Below are 25,875 nucleotides of genomic sequence, written 5' to 3' on the forward strand. Positions count from 1 at the left end.
GAACGGCAGCTTCGTTAGGCGGGTCATGTAAAGCGAGGGCCCCTGTGCCGGGGCCACCCAGGTGGGAAGCTCTGGGTGGCAGGACTGTCAGGCTGTTCTGTGCCAGGTTGTGATGCCGAGGTGAACGAGTCCCCACCATGCCTGACAGGGCGGTGTCATTAGCACATTCTAAAGCCCCTTTTATGGCATTTTGATTGACTGTTAGCACCAGCTGGGTGAGAAATTATCAGGTGCACTAAAAGGTATAATTACTTGCGTTAGACTGTGTGTTGGATATTCTTCATCTTCCTTCAGTGGAAAGCAGAAAGTGGAGTTGACTTGACAAAAAAGAGCGCCGGCAGCAGAGTGTCCGTCCCTCTGTGAGGCGAGGGACACCGCACAGACCTGGTGATGTTCAAGTGTCTGTGGATGAAGCTCCCTGTTCAGCCCCTGATCTGCTGCTGGGTCCGAACCGGTGCCCCAGAATCGGCTTAGAGGGTAACGAGCTGTTCTGAACACTCAGAAGCCGCTGTGGTTCTTGTCGTCTGGCAGTGGTTCAGATGCCCTGGAAGACGGACGGGCTCTGTGGAGCTCAGTCTCAGAGGGAACCCTGAACTGTGTAAGTAAAGGTGCCGACAGAAAGGAAACCACGTGGCCTCTGCCCACGGAAGGCCTGCTCTTCCCGGGAGCCTGAGATGGAGTCAGCACAGCCCCTGTCCCTAAGGCTTCTAGGTACTGAGCCCTTATGACCCCCTCCAGTGCTTGGGGTTGGGGGTCGGGGGTGGGGAGGGGCGATGTTGAAGAGGTGGCCGCGGCCACCCTGCTCTCTGTAAACAGCTGGACACTGAACACACTACATGATGCAGCTGTTCTCATGTTGGAAAACAGACAGTATGGGACAGGGGTCCAGAGAGAAACACATAGGAGAACCCCTCGAATACCTGGCTCTCTGTGGGAAGGCGGGGTGCAGGCAGAGGGGGGAGACCCAGGGAGGCATGGGGCAGGGGAGCAGGCGGAGAGGGGAGGCCTTGCTGACAGTTGGGGTGGAGGATGCTGGAAGGCAGGACTTTCCGCAGCTCCTAATCCTGCTGGTGTTCCGGGGAGGGTACAGAGAAGAGGGATCTGTGCGCAGGAGGAGCTCCAAGGACGCCGCATCTCTTCTATGGCAGCCTTACAAAAATGCATTGCTCTGCATCGACCTGGGACACTGAGTTCCCAGGTTTGCAACCCCAAGGTTGCCGGCTTGAGCTCAGGCTCATCCAGTTTGAGCACAGGGTTGCTGGCTTGAGTGTGGGATCATCAACATGACCCCATAGTCGCTGGCTTGAAGCCCAAGGTCTCTGGCTTGAGCACTGGCTTGGCTGGAGCCCCTGGTCAAGGCACATATGAGAAGCAATCAATGAACAACTAAGGTGCCACAACTACGAGTTGATGCTTCTCATCTCTCTCCCTTCCTGTCTACCTGTCCCTGTCTCTCTCTTTCTCTCTCTCGCTTAAAAAAAAAAAAGTATTGCTTTAATCTAATCATGAGAAAACATTGGGCAAACCCCAACTGATGGATATTCTTCAAATTTAGTGACCAGCATTTTCATGAATCAAAGTTATGAGAGGCAATTGAAGACCAAGGAATTGCCAGACACAGGAAACATAACAGTTAATGTAGCACCCTGGATATTCCCTGGTATGAAAAGGACATTAATGGGAAAACTGGTGAAACCCAAATAAGGTTGGTAGTGTAATAGTATTGAATTAATTGCAACAGGTTTACACAATCTCCATACAGTTTTTAGAGTTTTTCTGAAGTCTAAGAATTTTTCAGAATAAAAAGTTAAAGAGAAATAATATGAACAACGTGATGCACATAGAGTAGGTAATTTAAGGAAATGATTGAATTCCTTCAAAGATATAGATCACCAACACTGACAAAGGAAGAGACAGGAATCTGAGTAGTTCTATAAATTGAAATCACTAGCCACAGACAAACTAAAAGCACCTTCCTACTGAGAAAACTCCAGGCCCAGAAGCCTTTCCTGATGAGTCTATAATGTTTAAGGAAGAAACTTTATGAATCCTATACACCTTCATTCAGAAAGCAGAGAAGAGGGAACCCTTCCCCAATCATCTTTCTGAGGCTAGCAAAGACAAGGACATGCCAAGAAAAAGGGGTACAGAGAAAATTCTTCAAGAGCACAGACATGAAATTTTTAAGGAATTATTAGCAAATGAATCTAGCAGTACGTGAAAAGCATAATGCATCAAGACCACGTGGGATTTTCCCCAGAACACAAGATAAGCTGGACAAGAATGAATTGATGTAATTCACCAAATACCAAACCAAGGGAAAAAGATATAAAATGATATGATCATCTCAATGTAGGGAAGGTATTAGACAAACAATTTTTAAAAAATTTTGGCAAACTAGAAATATAAGAAAACATCTGCAACCTAATAAAAGATAAGTATATAAACTACCTATAGCCCATGCTGTACTCAATGGGGAAAGACTGAATGTTTATCTCATAAGATCGGGAACAAGGCAGGGGTGTTCACTCTCATCCTATCCATTTGACAGTGTATTGAAGATCATAGCTTGTGCAATAAAGCAAGAAAAAGTAATAAAAGCCCTGAAGATTGGAGTGGCTGAAAAAATCATTTGTATTCACAGATGAAAAGGTCGTGTATGTATGTGGAAGATCATACGGGTCCTTAGAACTGGTGAGTGAATTTAACCAGAGTGCAAGATTCACGGCCAGTATCCAAAACAATATTTCTATATACTAGTAAAATTTTGGAAAATGAAATTGTGAAATTAATATAGGCAGTCCCAAGGTTATGAATGAGATAGGTTCTGTTGGTTTGTTCTTAAGTTGAATTTGCATGTAAGTTGGAACAGATACATCTACCTATTAAATGCAACTTAGACACAGATGTTTGTGTCTTAACATAGTATTTATTTTTACCTTTCTGTGCATATGAATACTTAAACATTTTCAAACCTACAGAACCTATCTCTTTTATAACCCAGGGACTGCCTGTTATAACATCCCAAACCATAAACTACTTAGGAAATTTTAACAGAAATATAACACTTGTACCCTGAAAGCTACCAAACATTGCTGAGAAAAATTAGACCATATTTGTGAAACAAAAGCCTCAGTATTGCTCAACTGTCAGTTGTCTCCAAATTTATCTATAGATTTTATGCAACCCCAAACATAATCCTAGAAGGATTTTCTTCTTAGAAATTAATGGCCTGCCTCTCTGGCTGGATAGCTTGGTTGGTTAGAGCATCATCCCCAAAGCTCAGAGGTTGCCAGTTCAATCCCCGGTTAGGGTACACACAGGAACAGACTGATGTTCCTATCTCTCTCTCTCTCTCTCTCCCCCTCTTCTCTCTAAAATCATTAAAATAAACCTTTAAAAGATGAAAATTAATGGACTGCCAAGGATCTAGAATAGCCAGAACAATTTTGAATAAGAGTCAAGTTTCAGGAGTAACACAACTTATTTGAGACTTCCCAGAAGACATAGTCATCAAGACAGTGTGGTCTAGGATAGCAGCTTCTCAGTGAAGTACGTTAGATAGTCTAGAAATAGTTCCACACTAAAATCATGGTCAAGTGATTTTTGGACAAGGCACAAAGTCAATATGACTGAGAAGAAAGTCTTTTCAACAATTGGTGCTAGGATGCCTGGATATCTATATGGGGTGAATGAACCCCAGCCCTTCCATCACACCAGACACAAAATTAGTTTGAGATGAACTGTAAACACAAAGCTCGAAACTATAATGCTTCTTGAAGATAACATAAAAGAATATTTTTTTTGCAGTCTTGGAATAGGCGAAGATTTCTTACAACATGGTAGAAGAACATTAACCATAAAAGAAAAAAGAAATGGATAACTTGGACTTTATCAAAATTAAAATCTTTTTCAAAAGACACCATTGATAATGGCCAGTTGCAGATTGGGAGAGAAGATTCATGGTAATGTTGTAAGCACCCCAGATGGAAACTTGGCAATGAAGAGGAAGAAATACTGCTCACAGCGTGACAGGCCGGGATGACCTCACAGGCACCGTGCTGGGGGAGAGAAACCAGACGCCAACGACTGCACTGCGTGAGCCTCGCGTAGGAGGGTTCTAGAGCAGGAGAGCCAGGGACGCGAACGCCGCTGGGACTCAGAGTGTGGTCCCACTGGGGTGCAGGGGCATGTGGGAATGTTCAGGATGATGAAAGGCCTGTGTGCTAAGGGGGTGAGGGTCCCACAGGAGTGCATATCCACAAAGCCCCTCGGCCACATGCCTCGGGGCAGGACAAACTATTTTTGAAACTTCACAAGACGTCATCAAGTGGGGCTCTCAGGGGAGATGACCCACAGAGCATAGGATCTCTTTGTGGGCGGGACTGGGGAGCAGCAGACCCACCCAGCAAGCCAGGTTTTCCTCCGTGTTCCTCCCTGAGCACCAGATAGAGACCACGTGACTTCAAGCCCTGGCACGACCACCCGCCTGGCCAGGGGCTGCAGCTCGAGACAGGCCCACGGGACACGGCTTCCTGCCCTGCTCCCTGTGCCAACGGCGGGCCTTGGCTGTGCGGGATGGGGTGTCTTGTTTCCTCTCTTCCAGTTCTTGGTGCCCACTGATGTATAAATGATGTGACCGCCTCAGACTGTCACCACGTGGTCCTATTGGAGGCAAAGTGGTCATATTAGAGTGAGGAATCTCTTTCGCTTGCAAACATGGGAAATAGCATGGGTGTCTGAGTCGGTGTGTAGAAGGCTGCCTTGATGCTTTAAAAACGTTTGCTTTTTTCTCAGTCTGAACTTTTGTCAAGACAGAATAGATGTATGTGTGACTGAGTTCATACCAGCCACAGTTTTTACCTCAGAGCACGTCAAAAGACCTGTCACTGGAGCCGGAGCCCTTCTCTTCTGACCCCCTGCGCTTCTCACGGGGGAGCAGACAATGGATTTTCCACACGGTGCTTGGGAGCTGAAGCTGTCCTTGATTATGTCATAGTGTGGTAGGCTGATGAACTGTGTGTGCTGAGGGTTTAGAGCTCTCAATTGCTAAAATTCTGGGAACTGAGCCAATGCCCTGGTTGCTGGGAACTCTCAGACCTGGACAGCACCAAGGGGAGGCCACGCAGTTTCGGCTCGAATCTCCCCTTCGCCGAGAACTGAGAAACCGAAGCCCCGGGTCTTCTGCACCTCCCTCTCTCCAGCCCTCCGCCCCCTCCGCCGGCTGCCGGCTGGGGGTGTGTGTACAGGACTGTGGGTTTGGTGGCAGCAGCTATGCAGGGCTCTTTGCTGCCATCTCCCTCTTCCTGTGGGAACCTACTTTGGGGTGAGCATTACCTTGCAGAAAACATGCAAATCTGAATAATGGCAAGTGAAAAAATATGGTGTCCAGACACTGTTCAGAGTCATCAGAATAAGGAGAGGAGATGATGGGAACCTGATTGCAGCTGAATCCCACTTCCGGGAGCCGTCTCTCCGACACACCTGCTTCTGCGGCACTTGGTGCGCGCCTCGGCTCTCGCTCTCCCGCACTCTCTCTACAGCGCTTCCAACATCGTGCATTCTGTCCTCCTGATATTAAATTATGTTCATTATTGCATCACATTTTCAGAGTAAAGAATTTCGCACCCTCAATCTTTTTTTTTTTTTTCTTTACAGAGACAGAGAAAGTCAGAGAGAGGGATAGATAGGGACAGACAGACAGGAACGGAGAGAGATGAGAAGCATCAATCATCAGTTTTTCGTTGCGACACCTTAGTTGTTCATTGATTGCTTTCTCATATGTGCCTTGACTGCAGGCCTTCAGCAGACTGAGTAACCCCTTGCTCGAGCCAGCGACCTTGGGTCCAAGCTGGTGAGCTTTGCTCAAACCAGATGAGCCCTCGCTCAAGCTGGCGACCTCGGGGTCTCAAACCTGGATCCTCCGCATCCCAGTCCAACGCTCTATCCACTGTGCCACTGCCTGGTCAGGCGAGCACCCTCAATTCTTATTGAGCAACATCACAGCTAAAAGTAGAAGTTTTCATTCAAGTTGCTATGCAGGAGCAGGTCATTTTATATGAAGTAAATGGAGGGATACAACTACTGACATGAACATTTAAAAGCCTGTAGAGAATTTTGGAGTTTCTTTGGGCCTAGCTGACTACCTGTGCTGGGGAGCAAGGCCGCCCATGCTCCAGAGAATGACAGCTGCCCAGTTTCTTTGATGTATTTGAAATTCAGGAAGATTGCATAAGGGTGGGAGAAAGCAAGGCGAGATTGGGTTGCTGGATAGTTGACGAGATTATGTGCTCTTTTCTTTTTATTATTATTTCTATTTTTGTTTTTTTTATTTAGAAAATTAAATTTAATGGGGTGACATTGATCAATTATGTGCTATTTTGAGGGTGGTTATACTTACCTCAAACGTATATTAATTAGATGCACAGAAACAATGGACAGGTCTTGCTTAAGTCAAATATAAACCTTTTACTAAAAAGTTATTATGCCTGGGACTTGACTACCCACGATGACCTGCCCAGTTAAGAATTTGTGATTAGTCCCCTGGCCGGTTGGCTCAGTGGATAGAGCATCAGTCCAGCATATGGGCATCCTGGGCTCAATTCCTGGTCAGGGCACACAAGAGAAGCTACTATCTGCTCTGTTCCCCAACCACTCGACCTTCTGTTCCCCTTCTCTTCCTCTTCCCCTCCCACAGCCAGTGGCTCGATTGGTTTGAGCATTGGCCTTGGGTGCCAAGGATAGCTCAGTTGGTCCAAGTGCGTCAACCTTAGGTGCTAAAAATAGCTCAGGTGATCCAGGCATCAGCCTCAGATAGGGGTTGCCAGGTGGATCCCGGTTGGGGCACATGCAGGAGTCTGTCTCACTATGTCTGCTTTCTCACTTAAAAAAAAAAAAAAGAAGAAGAATTTATGATCAGATCACCCTGTGAGGTTACTTTCCATAGAATCCCTTTTTTCCCCACATGACATAAAAAGAAAAACAAAGGATTGGGACCTGGTGAAGAACAAGAGCCTCTGATGCCTCTCAGAAGCCGACATGAGGATTAGTGTTCCTGTCCATACATTTTGGTGACCCCTAAGTAACCTACAGACTGCAGAAGGTGGTGACAAGGTGCCAGGGCATTTTCCATGTGGCTTCAAGTCCCTGGTCATTAATCAGCAGGAGCTTGACTGCTAAACACCTGTTCCACTCATGGCTCTTGTGCTCACACCTGGCTCAGCACCCACAGTGGGGCCTTCTGAAGCTCTTTGTGTGCAGCCTGTCCTACTGTATTGTTAACACAGACAAAAACCATATCTGAAATGCAGAAAATACAGGTCCAGAGGACCTACAGTTTCCAGGTCAGAGTTCAGCAGAGCCGGGACCCACAACCAGGCTGGGATTGAAGGGCACCGTGAGAAAACACTTTCCTCCAATAACTGGTAACTGTGTCTGAGATCCTGCCATAAAGAGTCACCTGGGAGATTATGAAAGCTTTGGGCCAATAAATTCAACAATTTGGATGAAATGGACAAATACAGCTTATCAAAACTGAGACTAGAGGAAACAGGAAATCTAAGTGGCTCCATACCTGTTAAATAAATTGAATTTGTAATCAAAAACCATTCCAGAAAGAAAAGTGTAGGCCCAGATGGCTTCACCAGTGAAATCTAGCAAATGTTTAAAGTGGAAGTGATAGTAATCCTACACAAATGCTTTTGGAAAACAGCATAGGAGGAAACACTTCCCAAATTGCTCTGTGTGACCAGTATACACAGTGACCCCAAAGCCAGATGAGGACATCAGAAAAAGGAAGAGAGAGACTGATACCCCTCATGAGCAAAGTTACAGAAATCCGCTGCAAAATATCAGCAAATAAAATCCGGCAGTAAAAAAAATCATGGTTCCTCTCAGAAATGCGAGGTGGTTTTAACATTTAAAAATCAATTCCTGCAACTCACTATAGTAACAGAATATAGATGAGGAACCACTTTATCATCCTGAATGCAAAAAAAAAAAAAAAAAGCACGTGATACAATTTAGCACCCACTCATGACAGTCTTAGAACCTCAACCTGACAAAGACATCAGTGAAACCTCAGCTCACACTGGTGAAACCTTACATCGGTGAAACCTCAGCTCACACTGGCCTTCACGGTGAGAGGAGGAAGCTTTCACGTGCAGTTAGAAACCAGGCTCGGATGTCTGTTCCTCACTCAGCTCTTCAACACTGTCCTGAAAGTCCTAGTGCAATAAGACAAGAAAAAAGAAATGAAAGTGTTATTCATGCATATGTTTGTGTATGTAGAAAATCCAGGGGAATCTGAATAGCAGTTACTAAAATGAGTGCATAGATTTCACAAGGTTGCAGGGTACAAGGTCAATGTGAAAAATAACTGTACTTCATATACTATTAAGAAATCATTAGCCTGACCAGATGGTGGTGCAGTGGATAGAGCATCAACCTGGGATGCTGAGGTCCCAGGTTCAAAACCCCGAGGTCGCTGGTTTGAGTGCAGGGTCGCCAGCTTGAGTGTGGGATCTAGACATGATCCCATGTCTTGAAGCCCAAGGTCTCTGGCTAGAGCAAGGGGTCAATGGCTCACCTGGAGCCCCCTGGTCAAGGCACATATGAGAAAGCAATCAATGAACAACTAAGGTGCTACAACTATAAGTTGATGCTTCTCATCTCTCTCCCTTCCTATCTCTCTCTCTCTCTCTCTCAGTCTCTTGCTAAAAGAAAAAGAAATCATTAGAAAATAAAACAGAATACAGTCAACAATTGCATCAAAAGCCCCCAAATACCTCATAATAAATCTGATTAAGGAGGTCTAAGACATGTACATTAAAACTGCAAGACATTGCTGATAGGAATTTAAAAGATCTACATAAATGCAGGGATGTAAAATGTTCGTGTGTCAGAAGACTTAAAATTGTTAAGATGTCTATTTTACCCAAATCTATATATAGACTCAAGGCAGTTCTTATCAAATTCCCAGGAGGTTTATTTGGAGAAATTGACGTGCCAATTCTAAAATTTACATGGAAATACAAAGAATCTTGAAAAAGAAAGAGTTGGAGGACTTATACTCCCTGGTTTTACAACTTAACTTAAAACTGAAGTATGGTGTTGATCTAAGCTGGAAAAGCGATTCAGAAACAGGCCCGACCTCTACAGTCAATCGATATTGACTGTATCAATTGATAACGAAGGTATCAAATCAGTGACAAAGGGAAGTCATGTTTAATATTGCTGAACTCATTGAATATCTGTATAGAAAAATAAAATGGGCTTGATTGCAATTTCATCTACACCAAACTCTAACTTGAGATACAACATAGACCTAAATTGAAAAGCAAAACCATAAAGTTCTTAGAAGAAAACACAGAAGAATATCTCCCAGAACACAGTCACCCAGATACTGTGAACTGATTTTCAACCAAGGCAGTAAGTCAAAACAGTGGGGCAAAGAGATAGATATAGAGATATAAATGTATAGATATATTTACAAACATAAAAGCCAGAATCATAATGTTTTTCAAAGATAACATAGGCAGTTATTTTGAGGTAGATGAACGGAGGCCACACGCATCCACAGTAAGGGCCTGTTCATGACTGCCAGACCCGGAAAACAACCAGACGGCCATCAGCGGGATGGGTAAACCGTGATGTAGTCACACTAGGCCACGCTCAGCTGTAGAAGGGAACCAACTCCTGAGGCAGCAGCATGGATGAACCCCAGAGTGTACTCAGCACGACCCACCCAAACCCAGAGTGAGTGTAGCCGATGCCCGGGCCGGTCTGTGTCAGAACCCAGGGCAGGCAGAGCTAGAACGGCCTGGAAAGGGGTCCCAGAGAATGTGCCGTGGGATGGAAATCTGTATCCTGTTTAAGGCACTAGATCTCTGATTGTATACAGTTGCCAGACCACATTGAACTGACTACTTAAAGATTTGTGTGTTTTATGTAAATTGAAGTTCACCCCTTGGACTTAAGAGACTACCATGACTATATGTTTGCTTTTTCACATAGAACAGTTGCTGTGAGGTGCAGCCCCTTAGACCCCACACACCTTGGGGATAATCAGGGAGTGGTCATAGCTAATTTTGGGAGAGCCTTAAGGTCGCCCAACTCCGGAGAGAGGAGCGCCCGTGCAGACTGCCGACACTCTCTTTGACGGAAGCCTTATTTGGGATGCAGTCAGGAGCCAGCCCTGCTCAGGTTTCTGCTGGGACTAGGGGAGGCTCTGATACCTGCCAGCAGAGTGGCAGCGAGGGCATGCTCATCTGTGTCTGCTTCAGAGCACAGCCTCTCGCTGCTGCAATGTCCAAGCCGCACTGGATCACGGGCTGGACAGCGGCTCCTCGGCTCCCACTCTGAGGTTCAAGCATCCATCTGATGGGGAGGAACTTTTCCGGCAGAGATAAGACTTCACCCAGGAAGCTCAGGGAGTCTGCTCTTGGATCTCTGCTCTTCCCCGTGGAGGTCCAGGGACTGCTTGAAATGGGTGACCCAGAGGGATAGTAAGAGCTGTTGACTTGTTAGTGTGTCCCGCCTGTGCATGTCCCGGAGACGCCCGGGTCCCAGGAGGCAGTGAAAAGTTAGCTAAGAAAAGCAAGATGCTAAATAACTAAAGGAAAAATGAGAGTTTAAAGCCCGGAGCTGTTTCTTGGAATCATACTGCCTCCAGTAAAATCGTATTAAAGATAATGAAATAAATGACGGAATGCTACCTGCCCCATGAAGACCCAAATCAAGCAGATGTCATTGTCATTTCCTTGGCCAGGCTGCCCTTTCCTGGGATCCCCACTTCCCAAGGAGAGCGATTATCCCAATTTGTTTTACTGCATTAGTGTGGGCAGAGCTAAAGAAAGGAGCTTTCTTCCTTCCTGCTGGAGCACCCAGGAGGCCAGACCTCGGACTCCGGCCGGGGGGCAGCATGGGAATTTCTGGGAAACAATGTGTGCAATGGTCTGACCTATGGCCCCCGGCTGCAGCCCCCCCCCCCCAGTGCTCTCCCAGGCTCCCAGGCTTGGCTCCCCAGTAGTCTTTGTGCCTCTGTTTCCAGCCACTTGTCTCAGAACCACCCTCAGCGGGAAGAAAGCTGTTCCTGGTGGTCTAGAAAGTCATCAAGTCCTAAATGCCCCCAAGGACCTGTGACAGTTCCTTTCACCCCCTCCATGCAACCCTGTTTCAGAGTCTGTCACAGGCAGGTGTCGCCGTGGCAATTTCCAAAGGATCTTCAAGATTTGGGAGACAGTAAAATTAAACTCCACAAAAAATGGCTTGAGTGATTTCTTTCCCCAACCACGTTTCAGTCCGAGCGATGTCCTGCAAGTAACTGGTACTTACTTCCTCTGCACGCATATGCTTGCCGTTTGTGGATTTAGATGGTTCGTTCCTATTTCATTGGAATCGGAAAGTACCCCACCACCAAACTGATGCTGGAGAGAAAGAAACAGGGCCAGGTGGTGACACTGCGTTGGCTGGGACCCTTCAAGCATGGGAACAAATCAGTTGTTGTGATTGCTAACATGACCTATGGGAAACTAAACAGTGGGCCTCAAATGCAGCAGTCACTACGCACCCTGAGACATGGGTGTGTGGGGAGTCTGCCCACTCATAGAGCATGTGGGGTCCCTCCACCTGCTAAGGCGCACTTGGGGTCCTGTGGGCCCGCCTCGGCTCCCAGAGGAGAGAAGCAGCATGCTATTTGGGTCAGGGCAGAATACTGGTTGCCCCAGGCCAACCTCCTCATCACCTCTTGTTGGCACCCTGGACACTATGCCTGCTTGCGGGAGCAATGGCCTGTTCCCCTACATTTGTAAGTCGCTCACTAGTGCTCAGGGCTCCAGGGCCTGAGTAGCTTCTCCTTTGTGGAAAAGGAGCAGGCAGAGACTGACGATGAAAGAACGGGAGTATGTTCCAAGTGAGGACTGCAGACAGCTCTCCGTGGTGGTGCAGGTGTCCCTGAGGAAAGGGGGTCGCCTCCCTGCCATTTGTGGGCTGTCACCCCTCGCCTCACTGCGGGCCTACCAAGCTGCCCACCCCCATCAGGTGTGAAGGGACTTGTGCAGCTTTACAGAAATGGGTGTTCTGCAGGTAAGGCCTTAGAATTTCTCATTTCCAAATGGGAGTTTCTAAGATGAGTGTTCTCAGACCCTTGAGCTTCAGAGAGGTGCCCTTCAGCCTTCCACAGGCTCCTGCCTTCATACTCCTGCCTCTGCCCGCCACCCCTACGGCCTGGGGCTTCCTCAGTCGCCCCGGGATGTTCCTGGCGCTCCCCCGTTCCCAGGCAGAGAGCAGGGGGGGTGTGGACAGCTGTGGGTCACTCAGCTCTCTTCGGGTCTGCCTTGTTAGTGGCCTATCTGTGCCGGGATTTTTTTCCCCAGAATTAATTTTGGGCTGAAAAAGTCTCAAAGAAGGCTTTGTTCCTTTGACACTTACTCTGGAAGAAAAAAAAATGTGGAAAATCTGACATCTGCATTGTAAGGAGAAATCAGTAGATGGGGAGGAATATAATTATCCTCCGCTCCTGAAAGAAAATGTCTCAGATTTTTAAGTGTCTCATATCAGCTTGGAGTTTGAATGACATTTTAATTATTTTGTTTTTTTTCTTCTTTGCCTGGTTTGAATCTCCAAAGAGTACCACTCTCAGATTCTGAAGGATGCAGGGAGCGGGACCGTGCTCACGGGGGAGCCCCACGCGACCGCATGGCTGAGCTTTTCTGCAGAACGAGGGGCACGTGTTCATCAGAAACCCGCAGTTCTTCCCTAGCAGGACGGGCTCACTCAGGTGGGGGGCATCAGTACGCATCCGACTTTCTGAAGCGCTGTTTTCACACAAGCATGACTGTGTATGGCCGAATTCAAACTAGAAGTTGTCTCCCTGGCACTCGGTGATCTAAGCAAATCCAGTTTCCAGAAAGCTGTGACTCTCCACTTTTCAAAGCAGTTCATTCAGAAAGTGTTGATACTTGGAGCGCAGCTCCACGTCAGTGCCAGGGCTCCATGACGTTGAAAACAGCAGGGCCAGCGGGGGGCCAGGCGGGTTCGGCCCTCCTGAGGTGCGAGACCCCTCCTGGCTGCTGAAGCCGGAAGCGGCCTCTCCAGAACCAGCTTCAGAGTAGCCTTTGGGTTCTCACAGTGCTTGGAAAATCGAGTCCTGCAGTCCCTTTAGGGTGCATTCGTAAACCCCTGTTAGGTGCATGCATTGCTCGCCCTCCGGCCCCTGTGCACCACAGAGCTCAGTCTTTCGGTCTTACTAGAGAAGCCATGTGGCCTCCACATGTCACTTCACATTTCTCTTCCCTGCTCCTTTGGGTGTCCATGCCACCCACCAGGGGTCTAGGCCAAAGGTCTTGGCTGTTCCCCACCCCACACCTGCTCCAGTCCCTCGGCCCAGCCTGTGGCCTCCACATTGCAGATGTCTGGAACTGGACGCATCCCACATCCTGAACAGTCATTCCTCCTTGCGGGCTACATGGCCACCAGAGGATCCATCAACTCCTACTCCCGTCTCTGGCTCCGAGCCCTCAGCCGCCCCGAAGTCTTTTCCATGCGGAAAGGACAGTTTTAGCTGTCAACCAGCCTCTGCCACTGCCCCTCGTTATTCAAACACCGATCCCAATGTTGCGGCGAGGGTGATTCACAGATGTGATTAAAGTTCATGATCCATTAACTTTAATGGGAAACACTATCCTGGACAACCAGGGGGGGTGGGGGGTGGGGGGGGGTGCGGCTGGACGGTGGGTGGGTGGGTGGGGGTTGGGGGGTGGATGCGGCTGGACGGTGGGTGGGTGGGTGGGTGCATGGGTGGATAGATGGATGAAATTGAGGTAGTCATAGCTGCAGAAACCGCTATCACAGAGAGCCGAGCTGCATTCCATGGTTTCTCTATCTGCAGTTTCTTTCTCATCTAATCCAGCAATTATGCAAGAGACAGAAATTGGAACTAAATCTGCATCTCGGGCAATGTTTTTATTCCTGGTGGAGGAGCAGTTGGTTTCTGACTTCTGAGGGAATCATGGAGAGAGAGTAGATTGTTGGGCTGTGTCTGACAGCACATGAGCGGACTGTCCCCCCTCACTGCGGGCCAGCCGTGACGTCGCCATTGCCTGGTGTCCTGGAAGCTGGGGTAGGTTGCGGGGAGCCGCCGGCTGGGGCAGCCAGCCAGCACCCAGAAGTTCGCCCACGAGCTGTTCAGCGCAGTCCCCTTTCCCTGCAGCCACTTTCTCAGGGGACCGGGCAGCAGAGCGGCTCCCAGAGGCGCTCTCGGGTCTGCGCCCCCCGGGGTGGCCTGGGCTCGGTGAAACAGTGGTGACTGTTTGGGCAGCTCAGGAGGGCGGCCGATGATCTGTCATCACAGCAATTGCGACGTCCCTTTCACGTCCTCCTTGACGTCTATACAAGTATAAGTAAGGTTGTATGTAGCTTTGCAAATCTGTCCATTTTTTTTTTATTATTCATTTTAGAGAGGAGAGAGAGAGAGGGAGAGAGAGAGAGAGAGAGAGAAGGGAGGAGGAGCAGGAAGCATCAACTCTCATATGTGCCTTTATCAGGCAAGCCCAGGGCTTCGAACCAGCGACCTCAGCGTTTCCAGGTCGACGCTTTATCCACTGCGCCACCACAGGTCAGGCACAAATCTGTCCATTTTTAAAGCCTCACAATCGTGTGATTGTGATGATGCTCACAGTCTAAAAACTGAGTCTTAAAAGAAAGCGCAGCAAGAACCGACTTTACAACAAGGAAGCCAGTGTTGCTTTCTCCCTGTAGCATTTGCTGACTTTGTGTCATTAAAGCCTTTGTGAAGCTTTTTTAAATCTTACCCTTTACTTACTCCAGTGTGAGACACTCTGTCACTCCCTTCGAGTTTCTTGTAGCTCAGGTTCTCTCCTGGGCGGCGACACCCCTTCCCCAGGGATCCTTGCGGTTCTGGGGAAGCAACTCACTTGCTTCCTCTCCTTCTTGCCTTGGCAGGGCCTGATCAAGATCCGGGGGGACCAGTGCTGGCGAGACCTCACCTGCATGGACTTCCACTACGAGGTGAGCGGCGGCAACGCAGGGACGTGATGACATGGACTTCAGCTCCCTGGACGCCCCTTCCTGTTTCCTTTCTCTTGAGAGGCAGAGGTGTCCGACTTGCTGAGTCTGGCGGAATGGGGTGTCTGGCCACTGTGGTCGTGGGTCTGGTTGGTTGATCAGTCTGGTTATGCTACCTCTGCTGTGTACAGTCCTGCCCAGGCTCTGGACGTCAGGCCGGGCACCCTCCTGCCTAGCGTCTGAGTTGGCTCTTTCTATCTTATGCCCAGCCCCAAGGCTCAGTGGATATGGGTACAGGCACGTCCCAGCTCCCCAGAGGGCAGGCTCTAGTCCTACTGTGTTCCGACCCCCCCCAGACCCCCTCTCTGCCTCAGTTTGAGGCTTTGGGCATGCTCCCCACATCCCAGGACCCACACCCCAGTCTGAGCCCCTCCAGACATTCCTGTCTCTGCTGACTGCTGGCCTGTTTGTGGGGAGCTGGGGCCGTTTTCCTTATGAATTTATCTGAGGGTATTTGGCATTGAAATGTCATTTGTCTCTTCAGTAATGTTGGCTCATCCGCGTATAGAGTGCATGCCTGTCGACTGCCCATTCTCACGTTGGACTCCTATCGCTCGTGTTGGCTGCAAAAACTGCGACATGCCTAGAGCGCCACCCATCAGATAGGATGTTTTCTTCCATGTTCCTCGCTCGTTGCTTATGGTTCAAGTACAGGAAGTTGGTTTTTATCTGCTCTTCTTCTGAAAGACGGCTTGCAGACAATCTTGTGCCTTCTGCGGCTTTCAGTCCTGGGTGTGTTCAGTCCTGGATGTGCCTCTGGGTCCAGTAATGCCCCCTCACTGCCGTGCCTGTGTGTGTTCTGGGCTGTGTTATCTGTGTTAAGCAGCCCAGGGCGGAGCGTCCTCTGAGTGCTGCAATTAAGAGGGCAGGCTTTAAACTCACCCCACATTCCACCTAAAGTGCCTCATAATGTCCTCCTCTCCTGCCCCAGGACCCATGCAGCCCACCCCTGGACCTAGAGCTGACCTTTCGGGAAGTGCCAGAGAAGAAATGTTTCCGGCTTGGCAGGAGGGTGTGTGGGGCCCCATGGGCTGGGCCAAGGGCCCTCTGCTCTGTTCTGGGTCTGCCCGCCAGCCCCCTCAGCACTGTCAACACTGACCCGCTATGTGAAGACTGTGTGTGTCCCCATGCAGGGCATCAGAGCACAGAGAACAGGGGGCGCCTATCAGTCTCCAGGGTGCAGATGCCCGTGCTTGCTGCGCGTGGCGTGGGGCGCTGGCCGGACGGAGGCAGCTCCAGGACTCTTGTGTTAGGACGATGGAATGAACCTTGGCGAGTGGAGGGCAGGGCTGAATGAGCATCCCCAGGAGGACATAGAGTTGGCACACAGCAGAACGGGTCTGTTCATCTGCACAGGCCTGCCTGGGATTCGGGAAGGGGGCCACCACAGCGCTGGCTTGTGAACCGAGTCCTGGGGACAGGCTGGTATGCTATGACATCAGTGTGTATGAGGTCAGGGCCACTTGAAATTGACATTCCAGGACAGGCCAAGGTGCAGCTCATTGAGGACCAAGAATGTGATGACCAGCGATCACATGAACCCCAAGGCTGAACCGAGAGGTGCCCTGAGGTCCCGGTTGCTCAGTGCTGCTGTCACGAAGGATGTGGGCCGTGCCACCCGAGTCAGCCTCTTCGGAGGGACTAAGTCCTCTAACTCTCTGTGGCTGCAGGAGCCTTTCCTCAGCACTTTTGTTTAACACCCACTTTGTAAGCTGAATTGGAGTGAGGGCACCAGCTGATGTCTCGTTAGAGGCCAGGCCATGCTGCTTGAGTGCAGAACATTTGATTCATCCCTTTGAAGTTATCTGTGAACCTGGGGCAAAGATGGGTGAGTCACATGGCCTGTCCTCTGTGACCCAGACTCCCAGTCTGTGGCCAGTGCCCCAGATAATGGCGGGGTCTGTGGGAGGAGAGAGGGTGCCTCATTCACTGTCATGGCTCCACTGGCGCAGGCCTCACAAGTGGGACCTACTGGGGGAGTGGCCAAGACGCTGGGGGTGTCGGGGAGCAGCCTGGGCAGCAGGAAAGGGCTCCCCGTAAGACAAAAGTTTAGGCTCCTCTCTGCTCTCATCATTGCTTCCATTTCACCTTGAACTTGGCTGTTACCAAGGATGCCCTTTAGCATGGTCTTACCACAGCGAGGCCCGGCAAAGGCCTAGGACATCAGGAGGTCACAGAGCCGAGCTCTGACATGTCTGGGTGCTTAGGGTTGTGTGAATTCTCCCCAGGATTCCGGCCCTGAGAGTGTGAGGAAATGGACACTGAGCTCCGCTCTCCCAGACCCAACCAGTGGGTAGAGGGCTGACGAGAGATGTGGCAACCCCAGCCTCTGCCTCCCGTCTCCTTGCGAGGTGACTGCTGTGCGAGGCCCGAGGCCCTCATGCTGTCTCTTTCTACGTCCTCACCAGCTGGACGTGGCCTCAGGGGCAGGGTGCACTGCCCCTGCCCCTTGTGTCTAGAGACCTAGAGCATTTGGCAGGAACCTGGTGACTCTCACACAAGGTGTCTTTCAGCAGCACAGAGTGAAATGGGAGCATGGCCGTCCCCATTCAACACACAGGTCCGGGAGCCCACACACTGTTGGTTAGAAGAGGCCCTCACCTGGCATGCGGCCTTGGGCCACATGGCTCATGCATCCATATGGCTCCTTGTCTTTCTGCCTACTCATAACTAAGCGGTGGTTGTTGGTAAGTTCAGTCAAATAGAAGCAACACTGGGCAAACATCTTTGAGCGTAAACCACCAGTGACAGAAAAGACAGGCAACCTCCATGTGATGCTCCACCACTGAGTGCAGTCCCTGCAGATCAGGCGATGGCTGGACCTGCAGCCACACAAAGCCAGTGTTACTGAGCACACCCAGGGCAGAATAACGTCTGAAAGCTCCATCCACAAACTGACAGGTTCTGCTCCGACTCTCAATGAAACCATCCACAAGCAATGCCCACATGCCCTGGCCAGATGGCTCAGTGGGTTGGAGCTTCATCCTGAAGCACAGAAGTTGCCAGTTCAATCCCTTATAACGACACATACTGGATAGATCAATGTTTCTGTCTCTCTCTCTCTCTCTCTCCTTTCCTCTCTCACTAAAATCAATAAATAAAAATTTTAAAAAAAGAAAGAGATTCTGACAGGGGCACCTTGACTGTCAGACACTAAAGGAAAAGAAGAAAATAAACACAGCTCACCTACTAGCAGTTTTATGTCTTGTCCAGTTACCTTTAAAATACGCAACATCCCACTTGGAAGAACAAGAAAATGCTCTTAGCAGCAAACTTACATTTCTGTGTGGACCACTCTGCTCTATACTATCAACCTATGGTCGTTGGCACCAATTTAACACCAACAGGAATCCCCAATTTGGGCTGTGGTGAAGAAGGAAACTTTGTTCAGGGTGATAACAGCACAGCCGTGAAAACAGCGCAGCCGCAAGGCAGCCCTAGGGCCGGGTCCCTCTCCAGCTAGCTCTGCTCTGCTCCTCCCTGCTCTGCTCTGCTCCACACTGGTCTACTTTATGCTGCTCTGGGCTGCTCCATCCTGTGCAAGTCTGCACTGGCCTGCGCTGGTTCGCTTCACACTGCTCTGGTGAAACATCTTCAGCGGTTCAGCTCAGCTAAGGAAAGACAATCTTCAACATTCAGTGGAAAGGAAAAGTTTGCTCCCAGAGCCAGAGGGGAGCTGCCTTATATAGACAGAAGTCCCCACCCCTGGTCCCTGATTGGTCTATCCTCATGCAAATGAGGACTCCAAATCTTCACAGTTTGATTGGTCCAAAAGGCACTGTCCTGATTGGTCAGAGTGGCATACTGCTGATTGGATGGGGAAAGCCTCAGTCCTATTTGTTGAAAAAGGATGCCAGGAACCCCTCTACAAGGGCTGGCTCAGATGGCAGAAACACAGTGCAGGCAGGCAGTTCCCTTTGTAGGAATGATTGGTAAGCTGTTTTGTTTTGTTTTGTTTTGTTTTCAATTTTCTGAAGCTGGAAACAGGGAGAGACAGTCAGACAGACTCCCGCATGCGCCCGACCAGGATCCACCCGGCACGCCCACCATGGGGCGACGCTCTGCCCACCAGGGGGCGATGCTCTGCCCATCCTGGGCGTCGCCATATTGCGACCAGAGCCACTCTAGCGCCTGGGGCAGAGGCCAAGGAGCCATCCCCAGCGCCCGGGCCATCTTTGCTCCAATGGAGCCTTGGCTGCGGGAGGGGAAGAGAGAGACAGAGAGGAAAGCGCGGCGGAGGGGTGGAGAAGCAAATGGGCGCTTCTCCTGTGTGCCCTGGCCGGGAATCGAACCCGGGTCCTCTGCACGCTAGGCTGACGCTCTACCGCTGAGCCAACCGGCCAGGGCCTGTTTTGTTTTTTTAATTTGAGCCCAGTTAGCCACCAGGAACTTTTCTTAGTAGGTATCTTCTTTCTCAGTGTCCACAATACAGATTAATCAAATTTGAACTTTTTATCTTTGGTATACCTTCATTAAACAAATTTGTTCCTTAAGTTCCTTCGTATTGGATATCCCACTTGCATAAAATAGCCTTCACCTGACAGCATGGTGACTCACTGGTAAAGAGTGTGTGTGTTTGGGTCACTGAGCTGTCAGAGGTGCCCTAGTCCCACGGGGCTACTCTGCCCACAGTGGATCCTGCCTGCAGCCCCTCCGGAGTCCCTCTGTGCTTGGGCACAGTACGGATCTTCTTTCTCTGCCCCCACCCCAGGGGTACATGAATGAGTTCAAACAGGTTTACACTGTTGTTTTACTCTGGAGTCCTGCTTGCAGAGCTGCCCTTTCATCCAGGGGTATAAATCACTTTCCACTTCTATTATTTGTGAAGTCCCACAGCTTCATAGCACATAAAAGAGGCCTTTGTGTCGTGTCAGTTGAGTTTTTAAGCTAGTTTCAAGCCTACGGTAGGAACAGCTGACTCACAGTCACCTCTAGGATTCACCCCAGAGCCTTGCCGTTGGAGCGGAACCTTCGTGTGCAGCTCGACAGGAATGCTGTCGGCAGGTGTGCTCCTTGCCTGCCACTCCTCGAGGTGCACATGAGGTGGTCCGTGCGAGGCACTACCATGTCATGCTCGCCCCTGAAGATCAGCTGTACACGTGCTTGAGACACACTTCCTGTGACCCAGTTCTCATGATGGGGGGGGGGGCAGCTCCTGCAGGCCTTTCTAGAAGAAGTTTTTCCTCTTTCTCTTGAGATCAGGAAGGTTACTGCCTGTCTAGGACACATCTTCAAATATGTCAAGGCGGAAAATGGTCCCTCATCCCAGTGTCTCTCAATTCATGATGGGTTTGCTGTGGCCACCTGTCCCTGGACACTTCCTCCCCCTGCAAACCCGGGTCATGCACTCCTTCCCAGGATGCCAGAGACCTTAGCAGCTAGGCCAAGAGGCTCCTGGGCTGAGCCCCATGGACAGGCCCTGCCGTCCAGGACGGCAGTGCTGATGGGAGCCTCCAGCCCCTTCCAGCCCTCCTCACCTCACAGGCGGCCGGCTGCCTTCCTGGTAATGGCCATTGTCAAGGAAGGCTGCTCACTAAATGCTGGCCAAGCCTCTGGGTGAGCTGCAGTAATCCTCCTGCAAACACCGGGCCAGCCAGCCACCTGGGACCAGCATGTTTCACGGCCCCTGAGCCCTGGGTGCAGCCATGCGCAGGCTCAGTCTGGGCTGCCTCGCGACCCCACGCACGGGCACAGCAGAACCTTCTTCCTCCCCATTCCAGACACAGTCCAGGCGCGGGCGGCTTCTGTTTGTGTCTCGGGCCAGTGGGTTCTACTTTTAATTGCTACCCCGGGACCTGGGCTACCAGCTGTTTTGTACCATAATTGGATGGGGGTCACCAAGCACCCGTAGATACAGGGGGCACCAATCTGGAAAGTATTTGAACCAAGTTTGCTGTTACCGTGAAAGCTGTAAATGTGAACTTGATAGAAGCTGTGGCTGAGTTGCCTCCAGCAGGTTGGGAGCTTCAGCTTATTTGCTTTGTCCACTGGCAGTTTTATTGATTCTGCAGGAAGAGGGTGTTTTATGTGTGTATTGGGGACTGAGGGAGGGATTTAGTGATGGGCCTAGGGAATGTCAGGGCCAGCAGGGGGCGTGGCCTGACTGGGTGATTGACTGCCCTGGGAGCACCCAGAAGGCCCGGCCCCACCACAACCATGGGAGATGAGGATGTAGCCTCAGGGTCAGCGACGGCCACTGCTGTTACAGCAGAGAGCTGCAGAATGGTAGTGTCCAGACTTGAACCCAAGTCCACTTCATCCCCTGCTCTTAATACAGACCCTTGCCGCCTGCCCTCTCAGGGCACCCCCTTCGGCTTGTGCGTCCTGAGCAAGTTACCTCGTGTTCAAATTCTGCTCCCCCAACTATAAATTGATAACAACTCCGGGGGTGGGTGTGACCGCTGTGGAATGTCAATTCCATGAGGGCCAGTTAGTGTGTGTAACTGAGTTTCCAAATGTGAGAATTTTCCAGCCATTTTCTGTTATTGACGTCTAATTTAATTCCTTCAATGTCAGAGAATATACGGTATGTGACTTGAATCTTTTTAAATTTATTTGGACTGGTTTTGTAGCCCAGAATATGGTCTGTCTTAGTGAATGTTCCATTTGAGCCTTAAAAAGGAATGTGTATTCTGTGTTCTGTAATGTTCATTCATTCAAAGCTGGTTATAGTGTATTTCAAGTCTTCTAAATCCTTACTTTTTGTCTTTTTGTCCTACCAAGTATTGAGAGAGGGGTGATTAAAGTCTCTGGAATTGTGGATCTGTCTGTACCTACTTGCGGTTCTATCCGTCTTGGCTTTGTGAATTTTGAAGCTCTGTTGTAAGGCCATGCATGTTTGAGTGTTGTACCTGCTGATGAACTGACCCCTTTTGCATTATGGAATGACCTTTTATGCTTGATGGTATTATTTGCTCTGAAGTTTCTTTGATATTAATATAATGACTCTAGCTTTCTTTTGACTAGTGTCTGCATGATACGCATTTTTCCAAGTTTAACTTTTAACCTACATGTGTTTTCATATTCGAAATGTGTCTTTTACGGGCAGCATGTAGCAGGGTCTTGTTTATTATTCAGTCTGGCAAGTTCTGCCTTTTAGTTGTGTATTTAGATTATTTGCATTGAATGTGATCTCTGATATGTTAAGTTTCCATCTTTATTTCTTTTTTCATCTTTTTCTGCTTCTTTTGGACGAGTTGAATGTTTTTTATGACTCTTTTTTTCTTTTCCTTCTTGCCTCATTAGCTGTAACTCTTTGTTGTTTTACTTTTGTGGCTGTTTTAGGGTTTATAGCATAAATCTTTAATTCACCACAGCTTGCCTTCGAGTGATAACTACTTCTCTCATAAGTGGTAAAAGAACTTGACAGTGATGTTCTCCCGCTTTTCCCTCCTGACCTTTCTGTGAGTGTTGTCATACGTTATACCGTGTTATTTTTGTTTAAACAGTCAGATTACTCCTTAAAGACACCCCATTAAATTGGAAAGAGAACCTCACACACTACCTACGTGCTCACCGTTCCCGGTTTCTTCGCCCTGGGTGGAACCCGGATTTCTCCTCCACCTGACAACTTCCTCCCGCGGGCAGTTGTCCTGGTGAGGACAACTTCCTCCCGCGGGCAGGCGTCCTGGTGAGGACAACTTCCTCCCGCGGGCAGGCGTCCTGGCGAGGAGTCCTTCCAGCTTTTTTCTGTCTGAGTCTCTCTTTCCCCTTTGGTTTTGAAAGAGGTTTGGGGCAGGTTTAGAATGCTAGGTTTATTTCAGCGCTTTGAGGGTGCTGCTCCGCCGTCCCCGCGCTGGGACCCCGGCTGGCCCTGCCCCGAGTCAGGAGGGCGGTGTACCGTCGGGAGCACGGTAGGTGACAGCTCTCGGGGAGCCACCATGTTGAATGAGCCTGACCACATGTTGTCCACGTTCCTCCGCAGTATTTCAGTTGTCCCGGGCCTGTGTGTCCAGTTGTTTATCCCCACACTATGACTCACTTTTCTTTTTTCCTTTCCCACTCACATTGGTGGGAGGTTCATGTTCACAAGGTGGACACCATGAGGACACCCTGGCGCGTCAGCTGTGGCCTTGTGGGGAGGAGCCCAACATCGGGGCCCTGCCCATGGCGGGCCTGCTCACAGCTGCATGTGAGAACCCAGAGTAGGTCTTTTTATCCTAAGACCCTCACTTAACACGTATATGGTATGTCCCCTTTCCCTCCTGTTGGAGAGCCGCCAGCATAGATACCTCCCCGTCCTCAGGGCACACATCAACACCTCCAGTGTGTAAGGGAGGTACCCCCCCCCAGTCTCACCCCCCAGCTCTGTGAGGGACAAGGGTCCTGGATCAGTAGGGAGGGGGTACAGCCAGGGGGTTTTCTGTTAAAATGGAGCAAGTGGAGCTTCAGAGTTCTAAGAAACTCATTCTTCAGACAAGAGTCACGTGTGTTCCCTTTCTCATTAAAACCCCAAACACATAATTTATAGTCCCTGAAATGGAAAACTGGCTGAAGAAACCATTTCTGCTCTTCTTGGACTTTTCACTGAGGGACGGGAGGGCAGGTGTCAAGAGAGTACTTGCCCCCCCCCTCAGGAAGTGACATTGTTCTCCCCAAAGATTTGTTACCTTCTAAATCCCTAAACAGTTTTCGTCACTCTTCATTTTTTCATCATGTTTTCCTTATTTAAAACTGTCTTTTTTTTTTTTTTTTAAGGGAACCTCTTGTAAAACGTTACGAGGGCCTGGGTTGTTGCCTGGGCTGGGTTACGCTCTGGACACATGGCCCTGTGAGTGGGCGCGGCCCAGCGGCCATCGCAGGCGGCACCGGGCACTCCCTCCCGTGCTTTATGGGGTGCGACGCTCCAGTCACCACTTCCACGGTTTACAACCCAATTTTACGACATGGTGTTTTTTTCCAACTCAGTGCAAACAGAAATAAAACTGTCCGGGGCTTGCAAGAGAAGGGAAGCCTTGAGACCCTCCCGGCGGTGCCGCCTGGACCAGCAGGGCTCGGTGTCTGTCGGGTCAGCGCGCAGAGTCGGCCCCGCCCGCCCCCGCCCCCCGGCAGGTCGTAAATCCCCACAAGGAGCCGAAAGGCGGTGCTCCCCAAGGAGCGGGGCCCTCAGGAAACGGAGCCTTTCAAGGAATTCCTTGTTGTCAGGGACTGCTAATGTCACAGGCACTGTATTTGTTCTCATTTACACGAGGCGGTGCAGCCCCGCTCGGGCTGAGGGCGCAGGGCCCGCCTTGGGCTCCCACCTGCAGAATCGGCTTCGGTCCTCCGGGAGCCGGGAGGGGCTGGTCTCCCAGCTCCCCCCACTGCGCCCAGGCACCGTCCGTCTGGGCTGCCGCTGAGCGTGTTCTCTCCTTCACAGCAGCTCACCTGTGGGAGCTAAGAAACGTCACATCAGTCTGAAGCCACGTGAACTTGCAGTAGCTGTTCTGGCTCATTAAACGTGGGTCACGTTCCTCCCCTGTTCAGACGTGACGTGTCCCCTTAGCCAGCATCCAAGTCCTCTATCCAGGCTCCCACTGACAAGGCCCGGGACCCGGAGGCCTCATCGGGCCGCACTGTGGTGGGGGAGTCACCCAGTGTCTGCAGTTCCCTGTCCCCAGCCCTGCCCCACCCCGAGGTGTGTCTCACTGGCGGCTGCAGTGAGGACACAGAATGCCTCATACCTGAGAAGCATCCCGGTCCCTGTGATGCATTTCCTAGAAGTCTGCGCCAACCACAGAAACAGGCGTTTATGTTCAGGACATGAAAAAGCTGAAGCCCAACTAGATAGGCACTGCCCCAGGTGCCCTGCTCCTGAGTGGCAGGAAGGGCCATTGATCCTTCATGGAAAGTCAGGAGCGCTGCTCGGAGGTGGCGGCAGTGGCCGTGGAGCACATAGCAGCTGCTCGGCCCAGATCCGGTTCTGTTGGCCGGGTCATGGGCACCGCTCAGAGACTTACTCTTTTTGTGCCGAGGCTGTTTATTTCCTTTGGACACAGGGGATATCGTTAAGGCTGATCTCTGCGGCCAACATCCCATTTCTCTGCTGCTGTTCCTCCGAGGCGGAGAACGCGCAGGCACCTCCTCACAACATCGCTCAGTAAAGGGCCTGGCTTCCTTCCCCAGCTCTGAGCAAGCAATAGCGAGCTCTGTTTCCTTTTCTCGTTTTCATACGTGCCGTGCAAGTAGCAGGGGCTGCCGCTCAGGGAGGCACATGTTCACCTTCCACACAGACTCCTCGAGAAGCCCCGGCAGGACGCAGAGGCCCCACGCCTCCTGGAGAAGGGACGGTGCTTTGGGACACTCCGATGTGCCTGCTCCGGAGGTCGTGTCGGAACGCGTTCTCACCCCGTGTCGCTGGCCTTTTCCCCCTGCAGATGCTTCTCTCCCGGTTGCTCTCACATCAGTGTCCTGTCACCAGCTGGAACCGAGAGTGGGGAGCCCCGACACAGGCCCCCCCCCCAGTGGGCTTTTCAGATAAGGCTCCGCAGACCACTCTGCACAACTGCGAAGTCCTTTGTGCTCATCGGCCCCCCTTGGTCAGCCTGCTCCGAAGGGCGGGGGACACAGCCATCTTGTCCAGGGGACCCCGAGGGCAGTCAGGGTCAGGTGACTCTGAATGGGAGGCTGCGTCCAGGGGGTGTGCGCTGTGCTCACTTGTCCCTGAACCGATGTCCAGGGAGCCCTGGCTGCGGGGGCCCGGGGGCTGGGCATAGCAGAAACCACAGGTGATGCCTGACCTGTGGTGGCGCAGTGGATAAAGCGTCGACCTGGAAATGCTGAGGTCGCCGGTTCGAAACCCTGGGCTTGCCT

The 25,875-nt window shown here is 50.4% G+C and overlaps 1 protein-coding gene across 2 annotated transcripts in view; it reads left to right on the forward strand.

The window, feature by feature from the left end:
* Positions 1 to 25,875, forward strand: part of LMF1 (lipase maturation factor 1) — a 105,358-nt gene that overhangs the window by 53,763 nt on the left and 25,720 nt on the right. Inside the window, exon 5 of one of the 2 annotated variants that reach the window (XM_066383005.1) lies at positions 14,962 to 15,027. The exons of the other annotated variant lie outside the window; for it this stretch is intronic. Within the exon in view, the coding sequence (XP_066239102.1) occupies positions 14,962 to 15,027 (66 nt within the window). The remainder of the gene's footprint in view (positions 1 to 14,961; positions 15,028 to 25,875) is intronic. 2 annotated transcript variants of the gene reach the window in all.

The sequence above is a fragment of the Saccopteryx leptura genome, chromosome 4 (genome assembly GCF_036850995.1).
Source record: "Saccopteryx leptura isolate mSacLep1 chromosome 4, mSacLep1_pri_phased_curated, whole genome shotgun sequence".
NCBI classification, from domain to species: Eukaryota; Metazoa; Chordata; class Mammalia; order Chiroptera; family Emballonuridae; genus Saccopteryx; species Saccopteryx leptura.